General features: G+C 51.7%; 1 protein-coding gene across 1 annotated transcript in view; it reads right to left on the bottom strand.

Moving 5' to 3' along the window:
• Positions 1–13,504, bottom strand: part of TTC12 (tetratricopeptide repeat domain 12) — a 36,484-nt gene extending 22,980 nt beyond the window's left edge. The window contains exons 1-7 of the mRNA XM_029915692.1: positions 13,451–13,504; positions 12,610–12,719; positions 11,730–11,802; positions 4,893–5,056; positions 4,345–4,366; positions 3,649–3,726; positions 2,563–2,684 (exon numbers count right to left, since the gene is read on the bottom strand). Coding sequence (XP_029771552.1) covers positions 2,563–2,684; positions 3,649–3,726; positions 4,345–4,366; positions 4,893–5,056; positions 11,730–11,787 — 444 coding nt within the window. The 5' untranslated portion in view covers positions 11,788–11,802; positions 12,610–12,719; positions 13,451–13,504. The remainder of the gene's footprint in view (positions 1–2,562; positions 2,685–3,648; positions 3,727–4,344; positions 4,367–4,892; positions 5,057–11,729; positions 11,803–12,609; positions 12,720–13,450) is intronic.
• Positions 13,505–27,169: the final 13,665 nt, after the last annotated feature.

Raw genomic sequence — 27,169 nt, 5'->3', positions numbered from 1 at the left:
GAGAAATCCTTAGGAAGTAGAACTAAACAGACTTGAAGCACTCTTCTCTTGGGAAGATCCCAGGAAGCAGTGCTGATCACCCAGGTGTCACAAAGGAAAGCCAGGCACTTGGAGAACAAGTGATTTCCCCAGGGTCCCCTCCGTCACCCAATCTAGAGCTCACAGATGGGTAGGTCTGCCCCCGGTCAAGACTGTGCCGGCCCCCGTGACATTCGTATAGATGACTCTGGGCAGATATTTACACGGTCACGCAAATTATGGGGCCGGTGGTATAACTCATGGGGCATCAAGCACTCACCCCAAACAAGGGGGAGCAGGCAGGCGCCGGCTAATGAAGATCAGCCGCTCAGGCTCAGCGATGAGCGGCGCTTTCATTAACTCGTGTGCTCCCCAGGATGGAAGTCGCTGAGCGGTGCTTTCATTAACTTGGGCTCTGTGCTAATTGAAGATGATGGCTCTTTGAAGTGTCTGATCCACAGAGCACTCCCATCCTTCCCCCAGGGTTTGGGGTTACATTTGAAAGTCAGATGACGTGAGGGGGACGCTAGAGTCCTTTTGGACAAAGGAAGCCACAGTGCCGGGACATGTAGGCCTTGAAACGTACACGCGGGCTTCAGCGATTTCTCTGCACCGGCTTTTCCTTTTCCTTTCTTTTGCTTTTCTTTTATTTTTTTTATTTTAAGGCTTGGATTCAACACCCTCTAAATTCCCTGTTCTCTTTTGCTTTTCCACATCTTAAAAAGAACTGCTTTCCCAAGTGGCAATTAAACTCCTGATTGATTTAAATTACGCCAGCAACCTATTGATCATAATATTAGCTCCGGGAGAAACACGGAGCGATGAAAGGCTGCGTTTGCTCTCTAGCAAGCAGCAACACTGAATGTGCAGGGTCCTTATTAAGTGTTTTGGAACACTGCAGGCAAACAGGGGGCATTTTAAAAATAGCCAATGGCGATTCGGTGATTCTTAACACCAGGCAGCACACTCTGCATTTCTTTGTCTCGAGAGGGATTAATTCCCCAACGCTTTTCATTACATTTACTTATTTTTATCCACACTCATTCCTAATGTGGTTCTCCAGAACTAATCAACGTGCTGCTCAGACTTGAGTACAGTAGAAACGTAACTAATTTAGATGGATCGGGGGACAGACCATCTGAATTAGATAAAAGTCTGAATTACATAACATTTTAAAAGCAATTCAATTTCACTGCTTTCAAATCACTTCAAAGTAACAAGACGGCAAAAGCATCCGTAGGTAAATGTTTTGGAGACCAAATCTGGTAATAAGGAAAAAGGCACTGTAATTATGACATTAATTGCTTGCATTTGAATACTTCTTCCAAAGCGTCAGCAGAAGCTTAATTTTCTTACACAGACTTATTGTGCCTCCAGTGTTATGGGACTTAGCAAGGATTTATTAAACATGTATTATAAAGAAAGCACTAGGAGGGGAAGTATATGGAAAAGTTCATAATTTCGGGAGGGTGGTAAATTGCACAGCGTTAAATCAATCTCTGGCCGTTTTATTGACCAGTTCACTCCCTGACGTCAATTCTTCTCTGGAAACGGGGCTGGGTAAGCGACACCCCAACCCCAGTGTGATGTGCCCAGGCTGCTGAGCTATGGTGTGCCTGGATTTATTTCTCATGAAATCACTATCACTTCCCAGGCTTTTTTTGCTTCCAAATGCCCTGTTTCTTGCTTTCGGTGCTCCTCGAAGCCTACCCCAGCAGGACACGCCTGGTCCCGGGTTACAGAAATTGGAGCTGGTGACGGCTCCGCCGCATCCTATTCCTCTCGTCAATGACACGGTGTCAAGTGCACCTCACACAGGATCGGCTGGCAGCGCCTGACCGTGGATAATCAGGCCCACAAGTCTGCCACCTTTTCAGGTCTAATAGAGACTCAGGCTCAAGTGCTTTTCAAAGAGAGGCCACAGGGGACATTTCTGTCTCAGCTGAGACCTAGCAACCCGGTCCCTTCAGTTCATAGGAGGCAATAAACATCTGGGTGATGATTACTAGGGGCATCATGACCCTGAGCTCGTGTGACACAAAACTGAGGTTTTAGGGAGTTCGAAAACTCAAAGTTTCTGCGAAATGGGGTGGAGGCCCAGCAGCCAGCTCTCCAGTTGATCCCAGTCACGAAACAATCTTAATCCAACAAGAGCTGACAGAGGAGGAAAGGAAGCCTGAGGAGTTCAGGCTACCAGCCCGCGGGGACTGGACGGACCCAGTGATGGCAGGACCCAAGCCTCCCAGGCCGTTTCTTCTACCGGTTTTACCACCTGTGCGGGGCAGGAGCTGCCTCGGACCACAGACAGAACAAGACACCCTTCCGCCGCTTGGGGATGGCAGCTGGAAATGACCCCGGTGAGGGCCGGACACCGTGGAAGGCAACAGATGCTCGCTTGGAGGCGGCTGCCCCTGCACCCCAACCAGAGCTGGTGGCAGGACACCGAGGCCGTCCCGCTGCCCTGTCTGGTCTCATCCTAAGTGTCATGGGCTTGGGGGCTGCTGGCCCGAGAAGACACCACGGACACACTGCTGGCTCACTGACCTGCGCTCGGTTGGTGTAGAGCACCTTCATGTCCCTCAGCTTCTCCAGGCCCTCGCTGTAGCACAGGACGGCCGCCTCGTAGTCACCCCTGGCGAAGGCGCCGTTCCCCCTCTCTCTCAGGGCTGGCGGGGGAGAGTCACACGGTGAGCTGTGCACACCCGGCAGGTCCTCCCCGACTCACTTCCCCGGCGCTGGCCTGGCTTTGAAGGCGGGGCCCAAGGACACCTGCTTTTCTGCGCACGCTTTGGGATCAGGCTCTTTAAGGACTTGTTTTTCCTCCAAACCTATCCATACCAAGTCTCCCAAGTAGCTTCCCCGAGAAATAACTGTTTCTGGGGCACGTGGGTGGCTTGGTCAGTTAAATGTCCCAACTCTTGATTTGATTTCAGCTCAGGTCATGATCTCATGGCTTGTGAGTTTGAGCCCCGTGTCGGGATCTACACTGAAAGCACAGGGCCTGCTGCTCCTGCTCTTTCTGCCCCTTCCCTGCGCTCTCTCTCTTGCTCTCTCTCTCTCTCAAAATAAACTTGAAAAAAAGTACTTAAGAAAAAACTGTTTCTGCCTCAAAACTCCAGGCCTCTCCAAGCCGCAAAGGCCAAGACTGACAGTCGGCGTCTCACAGAGAGGGCCAAAGGACTCATTGCCTGGCAAACACGGTGTCTTTCAGACGTGAGGCACACACCGTGGTGGTGGGGGGGGGCACAAAAGTGCCCAACGTGAGTCTCTCCAACACACTCACGCCCCGTCTCTCCACCGCTCCTCTCCCTTCTCACATCTACGTTTCCTTGTTTCATTTTTCCTTTTCACTCATCCTCGGTGCCTCAGGCCGGCCCTTCACTTCCGCCCTCCTGACTGACCATCGGCGCGGCTCCCGCTCGGCCTGATCTGCGAGCCCGTCCCCGGCTTCCTTCCGGAGGAGGCCTGGCTGGGGAGCCTGATGGGGGGTTCTTCCTCCGCCTTCTGCCCGGCCAGGGCCCCCGCCTCAAGCCCCTCGCGCACCCCCGACCCGGAATCTCGCCGTCCTCGAGCATCAGCAGACAGACTCATGCTCTTTCTGGCACCAATATCCGGAACACGGACAGTTACCATCTGCCAGGACTTTGTTCTCCCGTCTTCTCCTGGCGCGTTCCTTTGCGTCCGACTCCACAGATGCCAAGAAGGCTTCTGACAGCAGAGTAATTTCAGATATTAAAGAGAAAAATCCCAACAGGAGAATCAGGTCCTTAGCTCAAATTCAGAAGAAGCCTCTTTAGAGCTTTAGAGCGACACATCTCATGCATATATATGTAGGCACACACTCGTGTGCGTGCACACACACACACACACACACACACACACAGATTTGAAGCAACTAAAATGACATTTTCTTAATTTGCCATTAAATGGTAATCTACATGATGTATTATACACAAGTGCTTCAGATTTGAAGTCTGCCTTTTAAGAGTTTTTCTTGAAAGGTAGACTTTATTGTTCCTTTTCGCATAATGAGATTCTGAGCTGGGCAACAGGGAAGCTACTGGATCCCTTCAGCGGCTAAGAATAAATTGGCTGATACAGACTGACTGAATTCAGCTTAGAAAAGACTGTCCAGGAGAAATTACAGAAAAGCCGCTGAGCGCTGTGTCCTCTGACCGCGCGTCAGAGAACAGGCTCATCAGTCGGCTTTTGTTCATCGGTTGTTTGTAAGCCCAGAGGCTATGATTTAAGGGTCTGGAACCTACAATCGATAAACACTGATCCTAAATAAATAATACACATTTGGAAGAGAGAGGCTGTCTTTACCTGAGCTGACTTCATCGGTATTCTGCAGGGACGGGTCGTCATAAAAACAAAGAAACACATTTCAGAAACCACTCTCTGATTTAGAGGAATATAAACCCAGAACGCAGATCCTTCCCAAGTTGGGGGTAGGCTTATTTCCTCCCACGATCAGTAAGGAAGGGCCCCAAACTCATAAGGCTTGCTTTAAATTAGTTCTGATGATGCAGACGGTTGTTAAGGGGCGAGCAGGTCAAGGGACCCCAGCGTTGGCCATCTGAGTTGGAAATACGGGACAGGATATATTACCTTAATGGTACACCTAAGATAGACTCACAGGCTCAGGAGGTAGAGAGGCCAAATTCTCACTAAAATAGACCCACTGTTTCCCGATTACTCAAGATGACAAAGGAGAAAAAAAAAGCAGAGTTTATATTTCCTTGTGGGAAATACATCCAGTGACTCTAAAGAACAAAGGCCTGCTTCGGCCTCACTGGGCAGTTTGCTTCTCCGCTTCAGCCCAGGCCGCTTCTCGGGTTCTGCCCCTCTAACTCCAAAACAGAAACAGAAACCTGGGAAGGCGCTTGCGGAGGACTGATCACGGTCTTGTTGAGGGCGGTCCGGCATCCGTCCTCCTCCTGGACTTCCTCCGTAAGCCGCAGTCTCTTTTCTGTCTCCAGGACAGCTCTCTGCTGGACAACCGGGTCATCGGAATTCATCTCCTGAATTAAACTGGCTGCAGGAGAAATCAGATGTGAATCATTCAAGTGAGGTCCTCGAAAGGAAAGACTCCGTTCACTGGGCAGGACGGGGCAGCACGTGCATGGGGCAGATGACAGACAGGCGGCACCGTGTAAGTTTCAGGTTCGTGGTGTGAGGATTTGATCACGGATGTGCTGTGAAGTGACTCCTCAATAAGGTTAGTTAACACAGCCATCTCTTAGGGAATTACAATTTTCATGTGTGTGCTGGGAACGTGTAAGATGGACTCTCTCAGCAACTTCCAAGTATAAAGTCAGTGACTAACTACAGTCACCATGTTGTACGTCAGGTCCTTGAACTTCCTCGTTCTATAGCTGAGGTTTGTACCCTGTGACATCTCCCCACTTCTTTTTTCTCCCTCCAGTTTTATTGAGAGGTCACTGACACACAACACTGTGTAAGTTTTAGGCGTCCTGCGTGATGGCTGGATTTATGTATGTTATGAAATGATTAGAAGTGGTTCTGTTAACATCTGTCTTTTCTCATAGATGGGATTTTTTAAAAAAGGGAAAAGAGTCTCTCCTTGTGACGAGACCTCTTAGGATTTAGTCTCTTGATAACTTTCCTGTCTGTCCTACAGTGGTGTCAGCGGGGTTGTTCATCACACCCCGGCACTGACTGATCTTACAACTGACGTCTGTGCTTCTGACGCCCTTCCTCCACCGCCCCCTCCCCCACGCTCAGTCTCTGGTAGCCACAAATCTGATCTCTGAGTTTTTTTTCTCTTCTTTAGCTTCCACATATAAGAGAGATCACAGAGTGCTTGTCTTCTCTGACTTAGTTCACTTACCACTCTGCTTTCAAGGTCCACCCATGTCACAAATGGTAGGATTTCCTCATTTTTTATGGCTGTTTCCATGTCTTGGCTATCGTAAATGATGCTGCTGTGAACGTGGGCACACTAACACCCTTACCAGTTAGCGTTTTCATTTCCCTCGGATAGATTCCCAAAGTGGAATGACTGGACGGTACGGTATTTCTGTTTGTAATTTTTTGAGGAACCTCCATACCGTTTTCCGCAGTGGCTGTGCCAGTTTACATTCCTACCAACTGTGCACAGGGCCCCCTTTTCTCTACAACCTCGCCAACATCTGCCGTCTCTGGTCTTTCTGGTGATGGCGGCTCTGGTGGGGTCTCAGTGTGGGTTTAACTTGCGTGTTCCTAATGACTAGTGACGTTGAACATCTTTTCATGTGTCTGTTGGTTTTTCATATATTTCTTTAGAGAAATGTCTATTTGGGTCCTTTGCCCATTGTTTAATCAGGTAATCCGGTGTGTTTTCTTTTTGCTATTGAGTTGTTTGAGTTCTTTATATATTTTGGGTTAACCCCTTGTCAAATACATAGTTTGCAAATAGCTTTTCCCATTCCTTAGATGATCTCTCCCCATTTCTTTTTTTTAAATTTTTTTAATGTTTTATTTATTTTTTTGAGAGAGACAGAGTGCGAGCAGGGGAGGGACAGAGAGAGAGGGAGAGACAGAATCTGAAGACAGGTACCAGGCTCTGAGCTAGCTGTCAGCACACAGCCTGATGTGGGGCTCGAACCCATGAATCGTGAGATCATAACCTGAGCCGAAGTCGGATGCTCCACCGATTGAGTCACCCAGGTGCCCCGATCTCTCCTCATTTCTTAAAGAAGGTTCTGAATAGAAAGCAAAAACTAGAGCAATTAGAACCAATGAGAAAAAATTAAGATCAGGATTTGTTTTGCCTGGAAGGCGCTGCAGGAGAATTTCACCGTGGCCTTCAAATAGCAGCTTTAAGCTCCTTATTTAATTCAATGACAATTTATGGAGAGCTGATTATGAGTCAGATATTATGCAGAAGGCCCTCGATACTGACGATGAATAAAAAAGATGCTGACTTTTGAAGAGCTTCTAATCCTGGGTGCAGGTACGTCCTGGGTGCAGGTACGTCCTGGGTGCAGGTACGTTGGGGCAGCCCGAGACCACAGCACAGCCCTTAAAGCCATCCTTCCCGGTGTCACTTCGCCGCCCGCTCTGCCTCGAGCCCGTGGTCCATCACTAGGCCGCCGTCCTGCCCACATGCTGACCTCCCCTGCCCTCCCAGCCCACCTGCCAGACAACTCCCAACTCCAGACCCAACTCTCCGCTTCTCGGGGCCTCTGTTCGGGACGCGGAGCCCCGACCTAGGAATACAGAGGGGCACCAGGGAGAACTGGTCCCAACTCAAGTGCCGGGTCCACGCTGCTCAGCGTCTCCCACACCGCCGTGCAAGTCTGACATCAGCTGGGTGTCCTCTGATCCAGCTTAATTCTGACACGACCTACCTGGGACAGCGTCAGATCCCACAGCTCAGGGCCCCGTCCCGTAAGACCGCCCCCTCCCCACCTCCCACTTCAGATGTCAGCTGCAAGCCCAGATTGTCCCCCCAGCTTCTGACCCAACATCTATGGATCAGAGAGCCCCACGACCTCCTCCCCCTCTGGCTAGAGGCTAGAGCGGCTCCCCGGACCCAGAGGAGCGTTTTACCCACTAGGCTACCAGTCCCTCATAAAAGGACGTAACTCAGGAAGAGCCGGATGGGAGGGGTCCGCAGGGCAGGGCTGTGGGGCGCCTGCGTGGCTCAGCCGCTTAAGCGTCTGACTTCGATTCAGGTCATGATCTCATTGTTCTTGAGATCGAGCCCCGTTCGGGCTCTGTGCTGACAGCTTGGAGCCTGGAGCCTGCTTCCGATTCTGTGTCTCCCGATCTCTGTGCCCCTCCCCTGCTCTCTCTCCCTCTCAAAAGCATAAATATGAAAAAAAAAAAAAGGAATAGCAGTAATTGCTGTATGATCCAGTCATTTCACTCCTGGGCACTCACCTAAAGAAAACAGAAAGGCTGATCCTAAAAGCTAGACGCAGCCCTGTGCATATTACAGCACTACTTAAACAGCGGGTGTGGCATATTACTCGGCTGTAACCAAGAGTGACACCTGGCCGTCCGCCGTGTCACAGGAGAGCTGGAGAGGGTCATGCCGCATGAAATGAGCCAGTCAAGAGGAAGACAAATCCCACACGATCTCACTCAGGTGGAATTTAAGAAGCAAAACGAATGTACAAACAGAGAAAACAGATGAAAAACCAGACTCTCAACCGCTGTCGGCTCCCCGTCCTGCCTGCCTTCGGAGCTGTGGGCATCCTCGAGGCTCTGCCCGGGCCTGCTTGCCCTGTCCTCGCGCCTCTCCCCAGGGGCCCCTGTGCTCCCCACGGGTCTAAATACCAGTTAGAGGCCGCTGCCCCCAAAACGGGCGTCTGCGGCTGTTCTCTCCTGCGCTCCCACTCGCAAGGCCTCTGTCCCCTGAACCCCGTCACTGCGACGCCTTACCCACCGGGTGGGCTGCCCGTCTTCTTTCCCCTGAGGCTCTCCTAGCCCTCTAGCAGATGGAGAACCCTCTCCCCCCCGGGAGTCCACCCAAAACTTCTGGGGGAGAGACAGAGAACAAGGGAGGGGCAGAGAGACAGGGAGACCGAGCCGGATGCAGGGCTTGATGCAGCGACTTGGGGGATCATGACCTGAGCAGAAATCAGGAGCTGGCTGCTCCCTGACGGAGGGCTCCACTCTCGCTCTGCCTCACAGCCATCAAACTCTAAAGGTCGCCAAGTAAATCCTAAATAGATGCCCAGTCCTTGTCCTCATGCCCGGCCCTGCCGCAGCTCCGCACTGAGCCCGACTCCTTCCCTGGCACCAGGACACCAGGACGGCCTCCTGACTGTCTCCCAGCACCCACTCTCCTCTGCCCCGGTGTCCCTGTGTCTGCATCCACGCCGTGGCCAGAGCGCCTTCTCGAAGGTGCCCATCTGACCATGCTCCCGCGCGGAGTCAGCCCTGCGAAGGCTTCCCCCTGCCATCGGGGTAAACGCGCATCCCGCCCTGTGCCTTCCAAGGTCCTCCCTGACCCGGCCTTGCCTGACCCACGCGGGAGCCTGGTCTCGTGACCTCCCCTCTCCAGCCGCGTGCAGCTGGTCACACCTTCGGTTTCGTGGAAGCACCTTGTTCTGCCTTAACTCCCAGCTTTCCTACTTACATTCTCCCCACTCAGAACATGCCCTCGCCTTCTCCCCAGTGCCCGAGTCCTACCCCCCACTCAGATTTCTGCTTCAATGCCATGCTTTAGGGGAGCCTTATAAAATCCCTGAGTGGAAGTGTGGCCCTCACCCACTCCTATGCTGGTGCCCCCGTGTGACCGTACTGGCAGAGAGCCTTTAAAGGTGGAATCCAGGTTAAATGAGGGGGTGCTTGGGAGGCTCACTGGGTTAAACAGTTAAATGTCCGACTCGGTTTCAGCTCAGGTCGTGACCTCGTGGCTTCGTGGGTTTGAGTCCCGTGTCAGGCGGGCTCTATGCTCACAGCATGGAGCGTGCTTGGGATCCTCTTTCCCTCTCTCTCTGTCCCTCCCCACTCGCTCTGTCTCTAACTCAAAATAAATAAATAAACTTAAATAAAAGGTTAAACGAGGTCATAAGGATGGAGGCCTGAACAACAAGGCTGGCATCCTTATAAGAGGAAGGGACTGCGGGGACACAGGCACATACACAGAAAAACGACCCTGTGAGGACGCAGCAAGAAGGCGGCCATGTCCAAGCCAAGGAGAGAGGCCTCAGGAGAAACCAAATCTGCCGACACCTTAATCTTGGACTTCCAGCCTCCAGAACTGGGGGAGGAAGTTTCTACTGTGAAAGCCATCCAGTCCTGGGTGTTTTGTTACAGCAGCTCTACCAGACTGATACAACTTGTCAACCGAGTTTCAGTCTCTTGTACTTTGCAAATGTCAAATCTCCCTTTGTATCACACGTCGCCCCCAAGATGACTTGTGTAGTACCTGTTCCCCCACTAGACTCCCGACATCCCGAAGGAGGGGAAGCCCCAGTGAATCGCTGCCGTGCTCTCTGGTGCCTAGCAATGCTCAGAGCCAGAGCCCCAGGAAAGCAGTGCATAGAATCCACGCAGGTGGCTATACAAATTTTAACTAGCTACAAATGAAATAAAATTAGCAATTCAGTTCCTGGGTAGCACTAGCCACATTTCAGACACTCAACATCGGCATGCAGTTGGGGACTGCAGTTTTGTAGGGGACAGTGCAGATCGGGGGACATTTCCATCAACACTGAAAGTTCTGTCGGCCAGTACTATAGAAACGGTGCCCGCATGAACTCGGAGCGTGAATGAATGTGACCTGGGAAAGACAGACAGGGAAGGAGGCAGAGGGAAGGTCAAAAGCAACATGCAGAGCGTGAGCCACCAGGGCATGTGGCGGGGGTGGCGGCGGGGGGACCAGAAGTGTGAGGCAGGGAGAGGCAAGAGGTAAGGCCAAGGTCACGGGAGGGCTAAAGTCCCCGATGAGAGCTTCAAGTTTATTGTGGCTGCAGAGAGAATCCAAGCAGAGAAGTGTCTGGGTCAGATTTGCATTTGTAGGTACATTACTCTGTGGGGGGCTCAAGCCTGGAGGCAGGATCAACAATTAGGGGGTTGTTGAAACCGTCTGGGTGAGGGAACCAGAGCAAAGCAGGGGCGGGGAGGGCGGAGCTGGAGAAGGAAGCTAAGCCTGACGGCTGCTGGAATGGAGGGCCGGATGGGACTGGTAAACTTCCAGATGGTGGTGCCACCGACGGAGACCAGAACAAAGGGGAAGCTGGGAGAAGCGGTTTTGTTTGGGAGGAGGGGGGCAGAGGGGCAAGGCAAAGAGCACCTGCAGTTTGAACACATCAAGTCTGCGGCGTTTCTGGGGTAGGGTGGCTATGACAGGTGGCACAGAGCCCGACCTCGGCGAAGAAGGCTGGGTGGCACTGGAGATGTGGGGGTCGTGAGTAAATGGGCTGCTGGGAAAACCACGTGCTTGGGCCAGACCCTCTGGAGGAAAAGGTGAGCAGTACCGGGCTTCGGCCAGAACTCCGCAGGACAGCATTTGGGGAGGGCAGAGGACAGGCCCGGGGATGTTATCTTTTATCGAGTGACCCAAACGACTTTAAAAACCATCAGAATGCCCTGGACCTACACAGCCTGCTGAAGGAGCAGTGCCACCCTGCTTCTGTTTGACAGGCAGCATTTGTTTGATGGTTGGCTTGCCGGTTCCCTTCATCAGACACGCACCCCGAAGCTTGAAAACTAAGAACCAGTGTGCTTTGTGGGGTCAGAGTGCGTCCTCTGAGGTCCTGCCTGTCCGAGCTGAGGAAGGGGTCTTCTTGCCTAGAGGCAAGAGACGGGGGTGGGACCACCAGGAGCCATGTAATCAGATGGACCCGGGGGAGAGCCGCTTGGCTTTGCTTCTGCAGCTCAAAACTGTGGCTCTACCCTAAAGCAAAAGGACACTGACCGCCGAGGTGCTGGAATGATCTGGAAGGGAGCAGCAAGGGCTCCTGGGGCATGAATTCTACGTGGGAGGGGACAGAGTATGGAGGAGAGCTTTCCGCCTCAATTCCAATCAGAAAGTTAACGGCTTCTCTGATCCCAATTAACAGCCTCAAAACACTACCCCGGGCTCTAATATTACTCGCTTTTCAATACCCTTTCTGTTTAATTCCAATTACATTTTCCTTTAGAGTCACAGACCTACCAGGCAACCCAGGAACTAAGTGATCATTTCTCTTCAGTCACCCACCTCGTTGACGCAGATTTGAATTTGTTTATGATTTACTGGTACTTACTGATTTCATCCACATTTTTAAGAAATTTCTGCAAGTCTTTCTCCTGATCACCAGCCATGGTCAAGTAGATTCCCTGAGGGAGGTAGCAGGAATGATGAAAATTAATAGTAATAGAACACTAATCAGAATTTGTCAGGCTTATGGCCCTTCTAAAACTGAGAGCCGAGCGATTATTTTTAAGATGGATTTGTGTTCATAGATGTAAAGAGTAACGGCAGGGTGATGCATTTCACTCTGATTGCTGGGAAGGCCATGGAGGAGCCACTCATTATTTGTGGTGATGACTTCGGGAAAGCTGTCAGCCCTCCCTCCGCTGGGAAAACCGCTCTGCAAAATGTCCCTCCAAGACCAACATCCACCGCGGCGATTCAGGGACCAGGCACAGGAGAGTGACGCTGGGCTTTGATCAGGACAGCCAGAAGCTTGGACCTGGCTGTGTGACAGGCAACCAGGAACAGGAGAATGTGCACTTAAATGTCCAAACTTGTTTAAAATATAAGCCTCTAGGGGCGCCTGGGTGGCTCAGTCCGTTAAGTGGCCGACTTCAGCTCAGGTAATAATCTCCTGGTTTTTGAGTTCGAGCCCCCACATCAGGCTCGGCACTGACCGCTCAGAGCCTGGAGCCTGCTTGAGATTCTGTGTCTCCCTCGCTCTCTGCCCCTCCCCCACTCACACTCTCTCTAAAAAAAATTTAAAAATAAATAAATAAATAAATAAATAAATAAATAAGCCTGTCTTGTTTCCGAGAAGTGAAAAGAAGCTAAAACTTGGCTGAAAGGGTAGGAACTCGGTGGCACTGTACACCAGCACTTCTGCTCCTGTCCAGGCACTTCGGATTTATTACTTCTCTCTCAGCCATGTGTGAGTGAAAAGGCCTTACCGTGTGCCCAGTGGTCCCGAAGCTCGTCCAAAGCCCAGAAAGTCATCCAAATAATGTGTTACATATAGAGAGTCCGCAGCCTTAGCGCCAGAGCTTCTGAGTCAGCAAACCTGCAGTGGCGCCCGGGAATGGATACTTTTAAACACGCACTGAGTGGTTCCGACTTAGCGTTAGATTTAGCAGCAGTGCAGTCCTGTAACGCACTGTAATGGCGGGGAAATTTGAACTCTGCCACGAATAAGCTGGGAGTGATTCAACTTTCTGGCACCGCACCAGTTATAAGCTGTGTGATCTCGGCTAAATTCACCAACCTCTCTGAGCCTAACTCGTTCTTACCCTGGGGGTTCACTGAAAGCGCCAGGCACACGAGGAGTGGTAAACGCGAGGCACTCTTATCTATAAAGCGGGGGAGGTGGGACGTGTGGCTTAACTAGAAGAGCGCTAGGGCTCCTTCCAGTTCCTTCCAGAAAAGGCCTAGTGAAGCGACCTAACTTGCCCAAGGTTGCTGGAGCAGAAGGAAGGCTCAGCAGTTCCCGGGCAGGTGCAACAAGGACGGGTCGGGACCAGACGTGAACTCTCAGGAGCTCCCGGCCGGCGGCGCGCGGGCTGGAAATCCAGCTCGCCTAGACGCCCCGCCCCGTCCGGGGGGGCGGGGCCGAGGCGCCGTTGCCCGGCAACCACTCCACCGCGTCCACCGGCCCCAGTTCCCAAAGCCGAGGTCCCAGCCCGCGGCAGACACCGTCCCATCTGCTGGGGCCATACCAGCGTCCTCCGCTCGGCGGTGACGGCCGGGTCAGGACCACATCCCGAGGAAGACCCCGAGCCACCCCACCACACTGACCTGACGCTCCCAGGGCCGGGCAGGAAATGGCGGCTGCCGGCGGGTGGACAGACCGCGGGCGGGGGGCGTGGCCAGAGCCTGGGGCGTGGCTAGGGCCCGGGAGCGGGCGGGGCCCCAGCGCTCCGGTTCGGAGCCGGCGCGTTGCCCCTTTGCGGCCCAGCTGGGCGCCCTGGGCCCAGGATGGGTACCGGGTCAGGTGCTGGAAGCAGGTCTCTGAATCAGGGCCAGGCTTTTGCCTGTTTTTCTTCTAAGGAGGGGGTATCTCTCCCGTCATCTTACTATCCTTGGCCCACAAAGGGGACAGTCTCCAGTGTACTTGGGAGAGACAAGTTTGGGTGTGAATCTGGTTTTGCTTCTTGCTAAATGTGAGACCTTCGGAGAGTTCTGTGACCCTCCGATCTTAAGCGTTCTCGTCTATAAACTGGAGAAATGGCACGTCCTCTAAAATTTATGGTTAAAATGCCAGGCATCTACTCAGTAGGTGTACGTGTCATTATCCAGGGAATCCTAGTATTTGGACCAGAATGAGACACCTTCACACTTTGAATAAATGCACACAGTTTTATAGAGATTCCAGTCGATTTTCTGAAACAAAACTTCAGTATTATGTGCTGGGTTAAAGGGGAGAGAAAAGCTTGTTTGGGGGAAAGTTCTATCTTGACCTTAAACTCCGAAACCCTTGGAATGCCTTGGCAAATTTGTGGGTGCATTTCAGAAACCCGTTCACTGGTGGAGGAGCCCCTGGGGATAGAACTTGCCAGAAGGGGAGAGGGGTCCAGGCACGGCCAGCTAGATCCAACAACTGGTTGAGTACAGTCTGCAGACCCTACGAGTGGCCCAGGCCTCCTAGTTTGCATGTCTCCGCCCCATGGAGAAGGCGGGGGGGGGGGGGCGCGGGGCGTGGTTTGACTGAAATCTCCAGAAGGTGTTGGAGCACATCGGTCCTGCCTGGAAACCCCCGTCCCAGGTGGAGGGCACAGGGGCGGGGATTGCGCCTCTTCAGCAATGATCTTAGTACTTCACTGCTGCAGGAAGCAGTGGCATCTGGGGGACCGAGTAGTCCCAGCAGCCGGCCCCAGGGACTGAGCTGCCTGCCCACGAGAAGCAGCAGAGTGGAGGCGTCCTGCAGGCCTGCGGCAGAGCTGGACTGCTGTGAAAGCCACACCCCGGACATTCTCAGAAAGACCCGGGTTCCTTTACAGTGACCTTGGAGCTTGTGGTTATTGACAGAGACCAGAACTAGTGACAGGCCATCACTATGAGCATCGCCCCATTCCCTCCCAGACCTGTGAGCTCCTGAGCACGCACAGGCACAGAGTCGCCAACCTCAGGCTCCTTCTTGTCACTTTGAGGCTGACAGTCTTAATTCCAAGTCAATTACTTCCCATCCGACTCCTCTCATGTCCTGGACTCCGAGAGCGTTATCAAGACTCAGTAAATATTATTCACTCTTATTCCTGCTCTTGTGATTAGCATGCGTTAGACCAGCGCTCCAGAACCTGGACTGTGCCTAAGAATCACCTGGGGATTTTGCTAAGTCGAAGATTCAGATTCGGCAGGACTGGGGTGTGGTGCCTCTTTGTGAGATGTGGGCCACACCAAGCAGCACATGAATGATGTTTTCTCTATGTTAGAAGTTATTTATAGTTTTTATAGTTAGAAGTTATTTTTTTCTCCTTGAAGTCATATTTTCATTTTATACCCCTCCGCACACACATACTCAGAATACTATCCTAATACAGGTTATTTTTTTTTTTAATACAACTTATTGTCAAGTTGGCTAACATACAGTGTGTGCAGTGTGCTCTGGGCTTCAGGGGCAGATTCCAGTGGTTCATTGCTTACATACAACACCCAGTGCTCATCCCAACAAGGGCCCTCCTCAATGCCCATCACGCATTTTTCCTGTCCCCTGCTTCCCCCCATCCACCCTCAGTTTGTTCTCTGTATTTGAGAGTCTCTTATGGTTTGCCTCCCTCTCTGTTTGAAACTACTTTTCCACTTCCCTTCCTCCACGGTCTTCTGTTAAGTTTCTCAAGATCCACATATGAGTGAAAACCTATGAGATCTGTCCTTCTCTGACTGACTTATTTCACTTAGCATGACACCCTCCTGTTCCATCCATGTTGTTGCAAATGACAGGATTTCACTTTTTCTCATTGCCGAGTAGTATTCCACTGCTAATACAGGATATTTTTATGCTTGGATGTCTTTTACTGATCATCCATCCTAATTCTCTGCCACAGAAATATGAATAAGCATGACTGGAATGTTTGCTTTAACCACACACCATGAATGAATTCACAGTCCAGTGAGGAAGATAGATGCATAAACAAATTATTACCGGGCAGTGGGATAGAGGCAGTGAAGGACCAGTGCTTACGGAAGAAGGAGGCGGGAGGGAAAGGGAAGGAAGGCGGGGCCCCACAGGGAGAGAACTTACACACTTCCTGTGGAAGCTGGACCTGTGAACAGCACTCCACGCGGGGCTGACAGAGGAGCAAACCTTTAGAGGCAGGAAGCATTGTGCCGTCGGGGGGAAAATGAAAGTCTAAGGCAAGAGTGGTGAGAAATGAGCCAGAGGAATGGGTTGGGGCAGAGAGCGGCAAGGAGAGAAGCCGTAGGAAGGACGGGAGGAGAGAAGAGAGGGGGCAAGAGTGGGACAAAATACCTGGGCAGGAGGGATGGCAAGGAGAGGGCAGGCGTGTTTGCTCCTAGCTCGAGGGAGGTGTAAGGACACTCAGCAGCCACGCACCCTGGCGCCTTTGGGAGTCATTTCCATCTCGATGGATCCTGCATGGGTCTCTATCGAGCCCAGACCTCACTCCATGCCCTGGCCCTCTGATTCAACAAGGCAAATAGACAAATAATGAAATGAAATGAAATGAAATGAAATAAAATAAATGTCAGAGGTCCTAGCAAGCCTTGGGGAGTCACTGGCCATCTGCAAAGATTCCAATATTCCTCCTCCCAGACACACGGTAGGATCTCACCTCCCTGTGGTGGTGATTTGCTTGTTCAGTGCCCTGTGGGGAGAAGCGAAGAGGGCAGAAGCCTTTAAGAGCCAGTGTGTGACTCACCACACACAGCCAGCCCTTCCTCTAACCCAGCCACCAGGTAGTGGAGGCCGCGTCTGCTAAAGCCCCCGAGTGAGGGGACAGGGGCCAGAGATGCCCTTGTGCCTTTGATGGACACACAGCGTGAGTGAGCAATAGACCTTTCTTGTTTAAAATTTTTTTTAAATGTTATATTTATTTTTGATACAGAGAGAGTCAGAGCATGAGAGGGGGAGGGGCAGAGAGAGAAGGAGACTCAGAAGTGGAAACAGGCTCCAGGCTCTGGCTAGCTGTCAGCACAGAGCCTGACGCGGGGCTCGAACCCACGAACGCGAGATCTGACCTGAGCCGAAGTCGGAGGCTTAACCGACTGAGCCACCCAGGCGCCCCTAGACCTTTCTTGTTTTAATCCACAAAGATTTTGGACTTGTTTGTTAGGCAGCATAACACAGACTTTCATGTCTAATCCAATGACAGACTACTGTAGTCTACTTGCTGCATGACGAGATCTAGGGACCGTGCGCACAAGTGCACATAGATCACAATCACTGTGACTGACAGTTTAAGCATCAGTGTCTGCATTTCCATACATGCTCACACACGTAGAGGAAAACAGACGTGTAAAACCGGTGTGAGTCGTATTTCAGATTCATTGCTCTTAGAGAACCTTTATGAATCATACTTTCCCAACTGCTCCTTCCACTCAGCCTAAGCCCCTGTGTGGCACTTACAAGTTTTACTTTGTCTTTATGTCCTCCTAATACTCAGAGAACCTTTGGCCACTGTCCACTGTGTAGTATATCGTAAGCTGCCTCTTCTCTCTGCTTTCCCTTTAGTGTAAACGATTCTAGCTCTTTGCTCTTTTCCATCAATCATACTTTATACACTTAAGGAGAGATAAGAAGAAAAATGTGTTTCACCCGAGGACAGCCGTGTGCGGAGTATGAGGATCTTGCCTTTGCCTGCGGGGAGTTCAGGGTGCGGACGGGATCTGCGTGGAGCCAGGAGCCACACGGTGAGGATGTCCCATTGGTCAAAACCCGCATGGAGATGCTGGGCCCCCAGTTCTTTTGGTAACTTCGGCTTTAGGATACCACAGAGGGAGGAAGCAGAGGAATTCAGCACGGTTTCTTCCCTCCTTAAGGGAACTCAAGAGTCACATTCGATCTTTCCTCTACACATATATCCTTTCGTTAAACAGAAAAGAGGCGCTAAACCATTTACCTCTCGGACGCACCCTTTTCTCTTTCCGTTGCCACCTGGTTCTGGATGAAGAAATGACGTCAGATCTGGTCACGGATTTAGTCTGTGTGTGCACAACAGCTAGAGTCTTCCTTGGGAGGTCCACGTGCAGTTAACGATGCCACAGTTGCTCACGACAACCACAGTGAGGACAGTGACTGGCCTCGCTGACCTGCTTGGGGCCAGGCGTCCCGCGATCCTTTACCGGCATCAGCAGACTTGAACCTCTCAGCAGCCTTAGGAGGTCTTATTTCCATCCCACAGGTAAGAAAATGCCGTCAGGGAGGTTGCAGGACTTTCCAGAGCAGAAGCCAGGATGGGAGCCCTGGTCTGAGGGGTCCCCCCAGCTCATCCTCCCCATCTCGCCCCCCCTGCCTCCCTCCAGGGGGCGCCCTTCCCGGAGAGCTCCGTCTGCAGCGTCCTCCCGGGAGCCCCTGGCCCTAGGTCTGCCTCCTGGCCGACCAGGTGCTCTGCCCGCCTCACCAGCTGGTCCAGCCCTCCGGAGGGGAGGGGTGCGTCTCTCCTGCAGCCAGGGGGCCGTGCAGCCTCCTCCATCAAGGTCAGGGGGACTCCGACAATGTCCTCCTTTGGAGCCTTTCTGGGCATCCCAGACAGGCTGCCTGAAAGGGGCCCTCAGACGGAACAGCAGGTGGAAAGCGGGCCTCGCGGCCGTGCCAGGTGCGGAGCAGCACTGCCACCGTGTGGGCACACTGGCGGCGCAGGGACAACCTCGCAGGCCAGGGAAAGTCCGGAACCAGCCCCAGAAGCCAGCGTTCCTGCATTTCTTTGACGTTTGTGGAGCGCCTCCTACGTGCAGTGGACTCGGCTGGGCGCCTCTGCGGCTGCTGCTGCGGCCGCTGCTGAGACTCTCCTCTGGGGAGTGAATTAAGTCCTGTCAGTGATCTGGGCCCCAGTGAACGTTGGCATTTCTTCATCATTTATTCGGGGCACTTTCATCCAGGGGTGACTCGTGACACCCCAGAAGTTATAATGACGCATCCGCTTTGTGCAGCAGGGTTTCCTTTGCCTCCAAGGTTCTGGGGGCACGTGGGCGCCCAGAGAAATACAGGACTCCAGAGTTACTTACCGCCCCCATGCGGCTCCGCCTCAATGGCTATGAAAGCAGGAATATGTCTTTCTAGGATGTGCCTTTGCTTCTTTTTGTATCAACTGGGAAATACCGGGGTGCCTGAGTGGCTCAGCTGGTTACACATCTGACTCTTGGTTTCGGCTCAGGTCATGATCTCATGGTTCATGAGATCGAGCCCTGCATTGGGCTCGGTGCTGACGGTGTGGGGCCTGCTTGGGATTCTCTCTCTCTCTCTCTCTCTCTCTCTCTCTCTCTCTCCCTCCCAAAATAAATAAACAAACATTAAAAAAAAAGAGGTAAATAGTACATTAAAAGCTTATCCTAGAAACTTAGAAAATAGAGAAAACCAGAAAATCATACCTGACCTCTTAACCCTGACACGATCAGTGTTAACATTTTGATGTATTTCCTCTCTGCTTTTTTTTTCTGCTTTTTTTTTTTTTTGGCAACGAAGTAACAGTGCTTCTATATGATTTTACACTTTATTGCGTAGCACAGTATCAGCATAATGATAATAGATGATACCTTCTGAGCACCATGACGCCCCAGGCCCGTTTCCCAGAGCCTTTCAATGTCATGTCCTGAAGCCATAGAACAATCTTAGGAGACGGTATTCCTGTCCCTCTTTTTCTTTTTTTTTACTTTGAGAGAGAGAGAGGCAGAGAAAGAGAGGAAGAGAGAGAGGATCCCAGGCAGGCTCTGCATGGTCAGCAGAGCCCAACACGGGGCTCGAGCCCATGAACCGTGAGATCATGACCTGAGCCGAAGCCAGATGCTCAACCGACTGAGCCACCCCGGTGCCCCTGATATCTTTGTTTTTATGAAACCGTCACTGCAGAAGCAGCCTTACCACCCACCGCGAAGGCGGGCAGCAGGCCCCAAGAGCGCCACCAGCAGCTGGGACATCACTTACGCTCAGCACACCTGGGAGGTACGGCGGTCACTAGGCAAGCCGCCAGAACGTGCGTTTGGATGTGTTAATAAGCAAACGCCTTCATCACCACATCGCACATTTGTTCATAACATATTTTGCTAACTGTATTTTAATATCAGTCTTTTCCATTGTAATCCTAGGTTTTCTTTAAATAAATACACTAAATCTTATTTATTTAATTTTATTTTTTAAAGGATAATGTTTTTCGAATGTTTCTTTAAAATAAATGTTTTTAAAATTTTTTGGAGAGAGACAGAGAGTGTGTGCAAGCTGAAGAGGGGCAGAGAGAGGGGGAGGCGGAGGATCCAAAGCTGACAGCACAGGGCCTGGCTCTGGGGCTTGAACTCATGACATTGGATGCTTGAGCAACTGAGCCCCCCGGGCACCGCTATTTGATTTTTTTAAGTTTCTTTATTTATTTTGAGAGAGACAGAGACAGTACGGGGGAGGGGGGAGGAGAGGCAGCGAGAAAGAGGGAAGGGGGGAGAGAGAGAGAGAGAGAGAGAGAGAGAGAGAGAGAGAGAGAATCGCACCCAGATGGCTAGCCCAGAGCCTGATACAGGACTCAAACCCCATGAACCTCAAGATCATGACCTGAGCCGAAACCAAGAGTGGGATGCTCGACTGACTGAGCCCCCCAGGTGCCCCCAGTGAATACATTACATTTTAAAATACTATTCTGAGAAGAAATCCATAGCCTTCACTTAACTACTGGTGGGGCTCATAGCAAAAATAAAGTTTAAAACTCCTGTCCTACAAATCTCCATCATAGAAGAATTTCAAATAGATTCATACTCGCTCCAGCGAGAAGCCAATTCCTTTCCTCCTGAGTATTCACTGGACTCAGTGATTCACTTCACAGAAGAGCATATGGGAAGAGAAAGGAACATCTTCACAGCTGAGAAATCTGCAGACGCGTCCTTACCCCGGTGACCAAGGTCATCCTGACCAGTGACAAGTCAGGTCGATGGTGTGCGTCTGTGATGTGATGTGATGAAAAGGGCCCCCCACCTCTGGGACATTCTTCCCCTTCAAATCCATAGCCCAGATCTCGCCACAAGCAGACCTCGGACAACTCAGATTCAGGGACATTCTCCAAATCATCTGATCAGGACCCTTCAAAAGTGTCATGGTCATGGGAACAAGGAAAAACCCAAGAGCAGCCACAGACTAGAGGAGTCTAAGGAGACAGACTAAATGCAACATGCCTTCTCAGCTGTTGGTGGAGAAGGTACGAGAAAGTTCTGGAATATCTCGTGCCAACAAGCAATGAGGTCCTCAGAAACCTTGGGGTCATGTACAAAAGATACCGAAGCCAGCTTGAATGGGTTTTCACTGAGTTGTGGGGACAAGGGACAATTTGAGAGTGAAGATAAGTAATGAGGGTAACAATCCACTGGGGAGAAAAAATAGAAAACCATTAGTTTACATCGATACAAATAGCGAATAACATAATTTAAAAGTTTGATGAGGCATGGGATATTTACAAATTTAAATACCTCCCCACATACTGAGCCTTCAAGTCATGATATTTACTACAACGATGGACAAATGCTTATTAATTATAAAGGGGAGAAGAGGAACTTGGCAGACATCTCCTTAATTAAATGATCAGAGTGGACATTGTCAGGTACGGGAGCGGGGACAGGAGGGGACAGAAATTGAGTGCTCCCTTCCAGGAGGCAGTGAGGAAAGTCCATTACCACCTCTGTGATATCCCTACCAAAGAGGCATTGTCAGATGTTAATCGTGAGAAAATTTCAAACAAACCAAAATCAAGGGACATCTCACAAAAGAAATGGCCTGTGCCCTTCAAAAACATCAAGGTCGGGATGCACAATAAAGGATAGATCTTCCAGATTGAAAAAGACGAGGGTCAGGAAACTAAATGAAATGCGTACACACAACCATGATTTTCATCAGTGAAACGACTGGAGAAATTTGAATAAGGGCCTCAGATCAAATAACGGTGTTGCGTCAATGTTAATTTCTTGATTTTGACTGTGACTGTGCTTAGGTAGGGGATGAAACGACCTTGATGGCACGAAACGGTAAAATATTTGCAGGTATTGGGACATTGGGTCAGAAACAAAGGTTTCGGTAAAAACAAAGTCCTTTGTACCTGTACTCACAACTGTTATGTAAGTTCGTGATCATGACTGAGGGAAGCTGAGGCTACTTTTCTGGTGGCCATTTTTTCCAATCCAACAGAACGGAACTCGGGTTTTCACACCCTAAATACACTTACTTCTCCCTCTTCAGAACATGACCCTGAACAGCCACCCTCTTTGCCTCAAACCCTGCATCTCCCTCCCCCCACAAACAGACTTCGGTAAAGGGAAATGTATCAGTTCATGGAACAGACAAGTCCAAAGGCTGCGTCAGGTGCAGCTGAATCCAGGAGGCTCCAAGATCGCTGAGATTTGCTCTCTCCTTGTGTGCTGGTGTCCGGACTCAGGCAGAGTTCCCTTCAGGGCGGCACCTGCCATGCCCCTTCCCGTGGTCCAGTGAGAACAGAACTGCTCCTTCCCTGGTAGTTTCAGTAGCAGTCCTGACCTGGGGGTACAAGGGAATCCGCCTCCCAAAAACCTAAGGTGCCGTTGAGGGCGGAGAGGAAAATGGATGCCGGCTGGGAAGACTCGTCTGTTCACCGGAGCTTTGCCGTGGGGATTAAGAATGGGTGTTTTGAAGTTTCTGGCACGTAGTAAGCCCTCGATTAATGACAGTTACTTCAACAATAATTAATATTGTCATATAATTATGATTACCGCATGAAAGCATTTTCTGCACTGCAGGGCACCAGACGAGCGTTAGATATCATTATCTCCCTTGGAGCTGGGCAGATGAGACAACCCAGTGTGGGAGCGGAGGGGAGGGGGAGCTCTGGTTTCCCAGACTCCACAGAGGCCCCAGCTCGCTGTCTGGCTGCCACTGGGTGGGAGGGAAGGCGTGGTCCTCCTGTAGTTCTCAGGATGGCCACTTGGTGGCAGCTTTAGCCCATTTGATGCCCTTGCCAGCCAGGTCCTGGCAGCGTGAGCCTGAACATTTGGGCTTGTCCTAGAGCCTCAGGGTCCTCTCTGTGCTTCAGTCTTTTCATCTGTAAGACAGGGTTACTAATAATATCTACCTCCTAGATGATAAGAACTAACAGAGGAAGTATTTGGTAAATGCTTAGAATGGGCCTGTCATCGACTTGCTTTACAAAGAAATACAACTGTTAATGTCAGCATTACAAGTATTTTTGCATATCTGCACTCACACCAAGTGTATAGCCAATTAAAAACCTGTAGCCTTTTTTTCTTCTTCCTTCCTTCCTTCCTTCCTTCCTTCCTTCCTTCCTTCCTTCCTTCCTTCCTTCCTTCTTTTCCTTCCTTCCTTTCTTCCTTCCCTCCTTCCTTCCTTGTTGTAAATACCCTGCCTGAGTGCGCACTTCAGTGACTGGATTTTGGGAGAGGACCGTTTACGTCTGTCCCTCTGGCAGAACATCATCCGGCTGCTCATGCCCCTGACGGCGGGGCTTGTTGGGGATGCTCATGGGCCTTGGGCGTGTGTGGTGAAGGGTGCTGCGGCTGGGGAAGGGTCTTGCCGGCATCCAGACCCTCCGCCACGTCGGCCACACTTCTTGTCTGTCTGGGTGTCCCCGCGGAGTCTCCCGGAGGAGCCCGGCCGGCCGTGTGTTTCCAGGGGCGCTAAGGACCACCTACAGTGGAGCCCGAGCCCCAGACCTTCCACCTCAGGATCCAGAAGGTGCAGGCCACACAGTGGCCCGGGGGACAGAGGCCTGCGGGAGGGGGCGATGGAGGAGCCTGGCCGGGCAGGGGTGCTGCTGACTGCCCAGCCGGGGCTGCAGGGTGGGCGGGCGGCTGCTGGACGGGCCTCCTCCCAGGCTGCGGACCTGCGGTCTTTTCTCCCTCAGCAGGGGTGCGGCAGCACATGCGGGCTGGGTCCTGGGCTCCAAATCCCGGCTCCTGGCAGAGTGTCACCTCGTCCGAGAGAGCTCCACTCTTTGGTCCCTCGTGCTGTCCACGGTCCCTTGTGGGTCACCTTGTTCTGAGCTGGACTCCATAATGAGTGCCTGGGCTGGCCTGCGTGGCACTGTCCCCTGCAAAGGCAGCCTCCCGCCAGCGAGACCTGGGGACCAGCAGATCACACCGCCCTGCTCTTGTGGCCCTTGTCCGCTCCTCCTACCTCCGTCCCCAGAGATTTGCCCCCGTAGAGAGACCGCCTAGGAAGGGTCTCCCTGGTTTTGCTAGGCCAGCCTTGTCCATCGGGTAACTGATGTTTGAGCAACAGGCACCGGGTAAAGTCTCTGCCTTTCAGGGTCCCCTAAGTCATCCCAGCGAGTGCCTCCATCACACACACACACACACACACACACACACACACACACATCCGGCTGCTCACTGGCCGCACACAGTCCCCAGCCTGGAGGGAGGAGAGGGGCATGGTGACCCGGGAGCAGGGGTGGGGAAGACAGCAGCAGAGGGTCCCCAGCAGGTGGACCCTCTCCAGCCCCGTGTCAACCCTGCACCGAACTACGCTTGTGAAGCTACCAGAGCTGCCCTGAGGGGCGTGCTCGCTTCCTAAGAACTGCATGGTTCCAGGCACCGCAGGGGCCTGGGCACGGCTTGTGTGCATCCCGGGGTGCAGGGGAGCAGACAGACGGCTTTCGGGAGTGGCAGGGCAGAGCTGGAGCAGAGGGGGTCTGGAGGCGTGCTAGGAACGAGGCGGGCACAGCGAGGGGTGGGGCAGTGGCCAAGACGGGTTAGTTAGGACTTGGCGTTGTATCCTCAGGGTGGCTGGAGCTGGTAAAGATCTTCCTGGGAGCGTGGGAGGAAGAAGCCGTTGGCGTGATGAGATTCCCCGTCTGCACAACAGTCTCTGCCGAGGGAGGCCAGTGGGTTGGAGACCACCAGGTAAAGTCCAACGAGAGCCCCTTCATGATCTAGCTGCCGCCACTCACGCCAGCCTGCGTGAGACCGGAGTTCCGGGGGTGATTTCTGGAGGGGACTTATACGGCCATGTTGGGAGCGACTTTCGTCACTCAGAGGCACCCACCCTGCTTGCGCAAGCTCCAGGGCGGAGGCTGGGCCTCTAGCTGCACGAGGCTGTCCTCACAGGGGACCTTGCTGTGGAGCGTTTCTGAAAGCCATGTGGGAGGGAGACGGCACTCACGGGGAGGCAGCGAACATGCAGACACCAGGGTGCAAGGGGTCCTGGGTCATCTTTTTGTAGCTACAGGTCAACATCTAGTCTCTAGACTCCTGAGCAAGAACCCTGTGTGCCCGCCAGCGGGACAGGTGGAGGTGACTTGTGTTAGGGGACTAAGAAGAGAAGTCCCCGTGGAAAGAACACAGCATCACTGCCTGTCTCCTTGTCCCCTGAGGTGAGGCTGCAAATGCAGAGTGGGATTTTCCCATGATTCTCCTTGATAGGGAGCTGCCTGTGAATTTTCTTTTCTGGGCTCCTGGCTTGGTTCTTTCCTCTTCTCAATCCATATTCATTTCCTTGGTGATCTCGCCAGAGATTTGGATACTAGCTCCATGCTCCTAAATGTGTCTGCAGACTGGACCGCCCTTGAACTTTGACCCAGGCATCGTTTCCACTCGGACGTTCACAGGCATCTCAGACTCAAAGTCCAGAACCAAACTCTGCGTCCTCCACCTCTGCTTCTCCTTCACTCTTTCTAATTGTTCAGCCACCAAATCTGATCTAATTGTCACCTTTGATGCCTTCCTCAGACCCCACCGCCAATCCACCATCCAGTCTTGCTGGCCTCACCTTTGGGATGTAGCCGGAACCGGGTCATCCACTCTCTGCTGGAACCAGCTTGCTCCCAAGCACACCGTCTTGCTCCATCTAGATTATCACCTCCTAATCGGTCTCCTCACCTCCTCTCTGGCCCTCCCATGCCATCTCCGCCCAGTGGCCAGAGTGATCATGTCAAAAAATCAAGTCATGTCAGGCTTCTGCTCAAAATATCCCTCTTGCTTTACATCTCGCTTGAAGACAAAGCTAAGATTCTGACAGTCATCTTCAGACCCTCTGCGATCTAGCTCTTGGGCACCTTTGTCCCACCCCGTCTCTTGCTCTCTGCTCCAGCCACAATAGCCTCTTCGCTCTTCCCAAGCACTGAGCAGCCCCCACCCCAGGACCTTTGCACTTGCTATCCCTGCCTGAGATATCTTTGTTCGGATAGTCATGTGGTTCAGACTTCTTTCAGGTCACCGCTCAAATGTCACCTTTTCAGAGAGTACTCTGACCTCCTCCTCACCTGGATTTATTGTTACCCATGGCACTCGCCACTTCGGTGGAGCCATGATAGACTAAATCATGCTGTGGTAACAGATCTGAAGGTTAGACAGCACAAGGAGCTATCCAGTGGAATGCTGGAGCCAGCCTTTACTGCCTTGAGGGAATCGTTACATTTTCAGGAAATTCATGAGCCAGTTGTTCTTAAAAGTTTAATGGCATAAACCTACAATCAGCAAAATTATGTTTAAAATGAAGGCAAGTTATACTCAAAAGGCATTGCTTCTCAATTATTTTACTACCTTTTACTATTATGAATGTACATGGGTAGTTTATTGTTATTATTTCTACATGTGACTGTTTTCTCTGTGCCTGAAGTTATTTCTCAGTGGAAATCACCATGACGCTGTGCCACCATATCATGCTTCACTACTAACCCCTTGTGCTGTGGTGACATGTTGAAATCAGCCACGTAGGGATATTTACATACCACTGGACGCTGTAAATGTTAAAAATCTATAGGTAGGGTTTGCTTGATTTTTGGTATTTGTCTAGACTGGAGAGCGACGGGGCAAATATTTATGATGTAGATTAAACTTACAAATGTGCCGGGTCTGCAGCCATCCCACTGCGGCTAGCAGGGAACATTGAGGCCATATCCTGATTCTCAGAACGTCTACCCGGCTCAGCACGAGTCACTCACGCCAGTGATGGACACGTGGCTCCCTCACACTGATCTTCGTTGCTTCGCTTCCTTCTCATCTGTTAACACAAGCGAAGAGATCAACCCCTGTTCTTGTTGGAACGACACTCGTTCCCTAACTGTAATCCTAGGTTGACTCCAGAGAGGAGTTCAGCAAAAATGTACCAAAGCGTTCTGCGCCATGTGGATACAGGGAATTTCAACACAGAGTGTGGCGGGTGGTTTGTAAATTGCATTCTTTGTCTTAGTAAAGTGCGTAATAAACACACGCATCATATGTGTACACATCCCCTCCTCTTCCCCCTTGGAGGGCTGGTTATTAAACATTCAGCAGGTCACCACTGGGGTCACCCCCCATGCTCCATGTCCACCACGGGTCATGTGTTCACATCCCTCATTCTGGGCCCGGGTGAAGGCGCTTCTACCACCTGTAGCGTGGCCG

Source organism: Suricata suricatta, chromosome 11 (assembly GCF_006229205.1).
Source record: "Suricata suricatta isolate VVHF042 chromosome 11, meerkat_22Aug2017_6uvM2_HiC, whole genome shotgun sequence".
NCBI lineage: Eukaryota > Metazoa > Chordata > Mammalia > Carnivora > Herpestidae > Suricata > Suricata suricatta.
The sequence above is the reverse complement of the archived record's forward strand: the minus strand, read 5'-3'. Positions and strand labels throughout refer to the sequence as shown.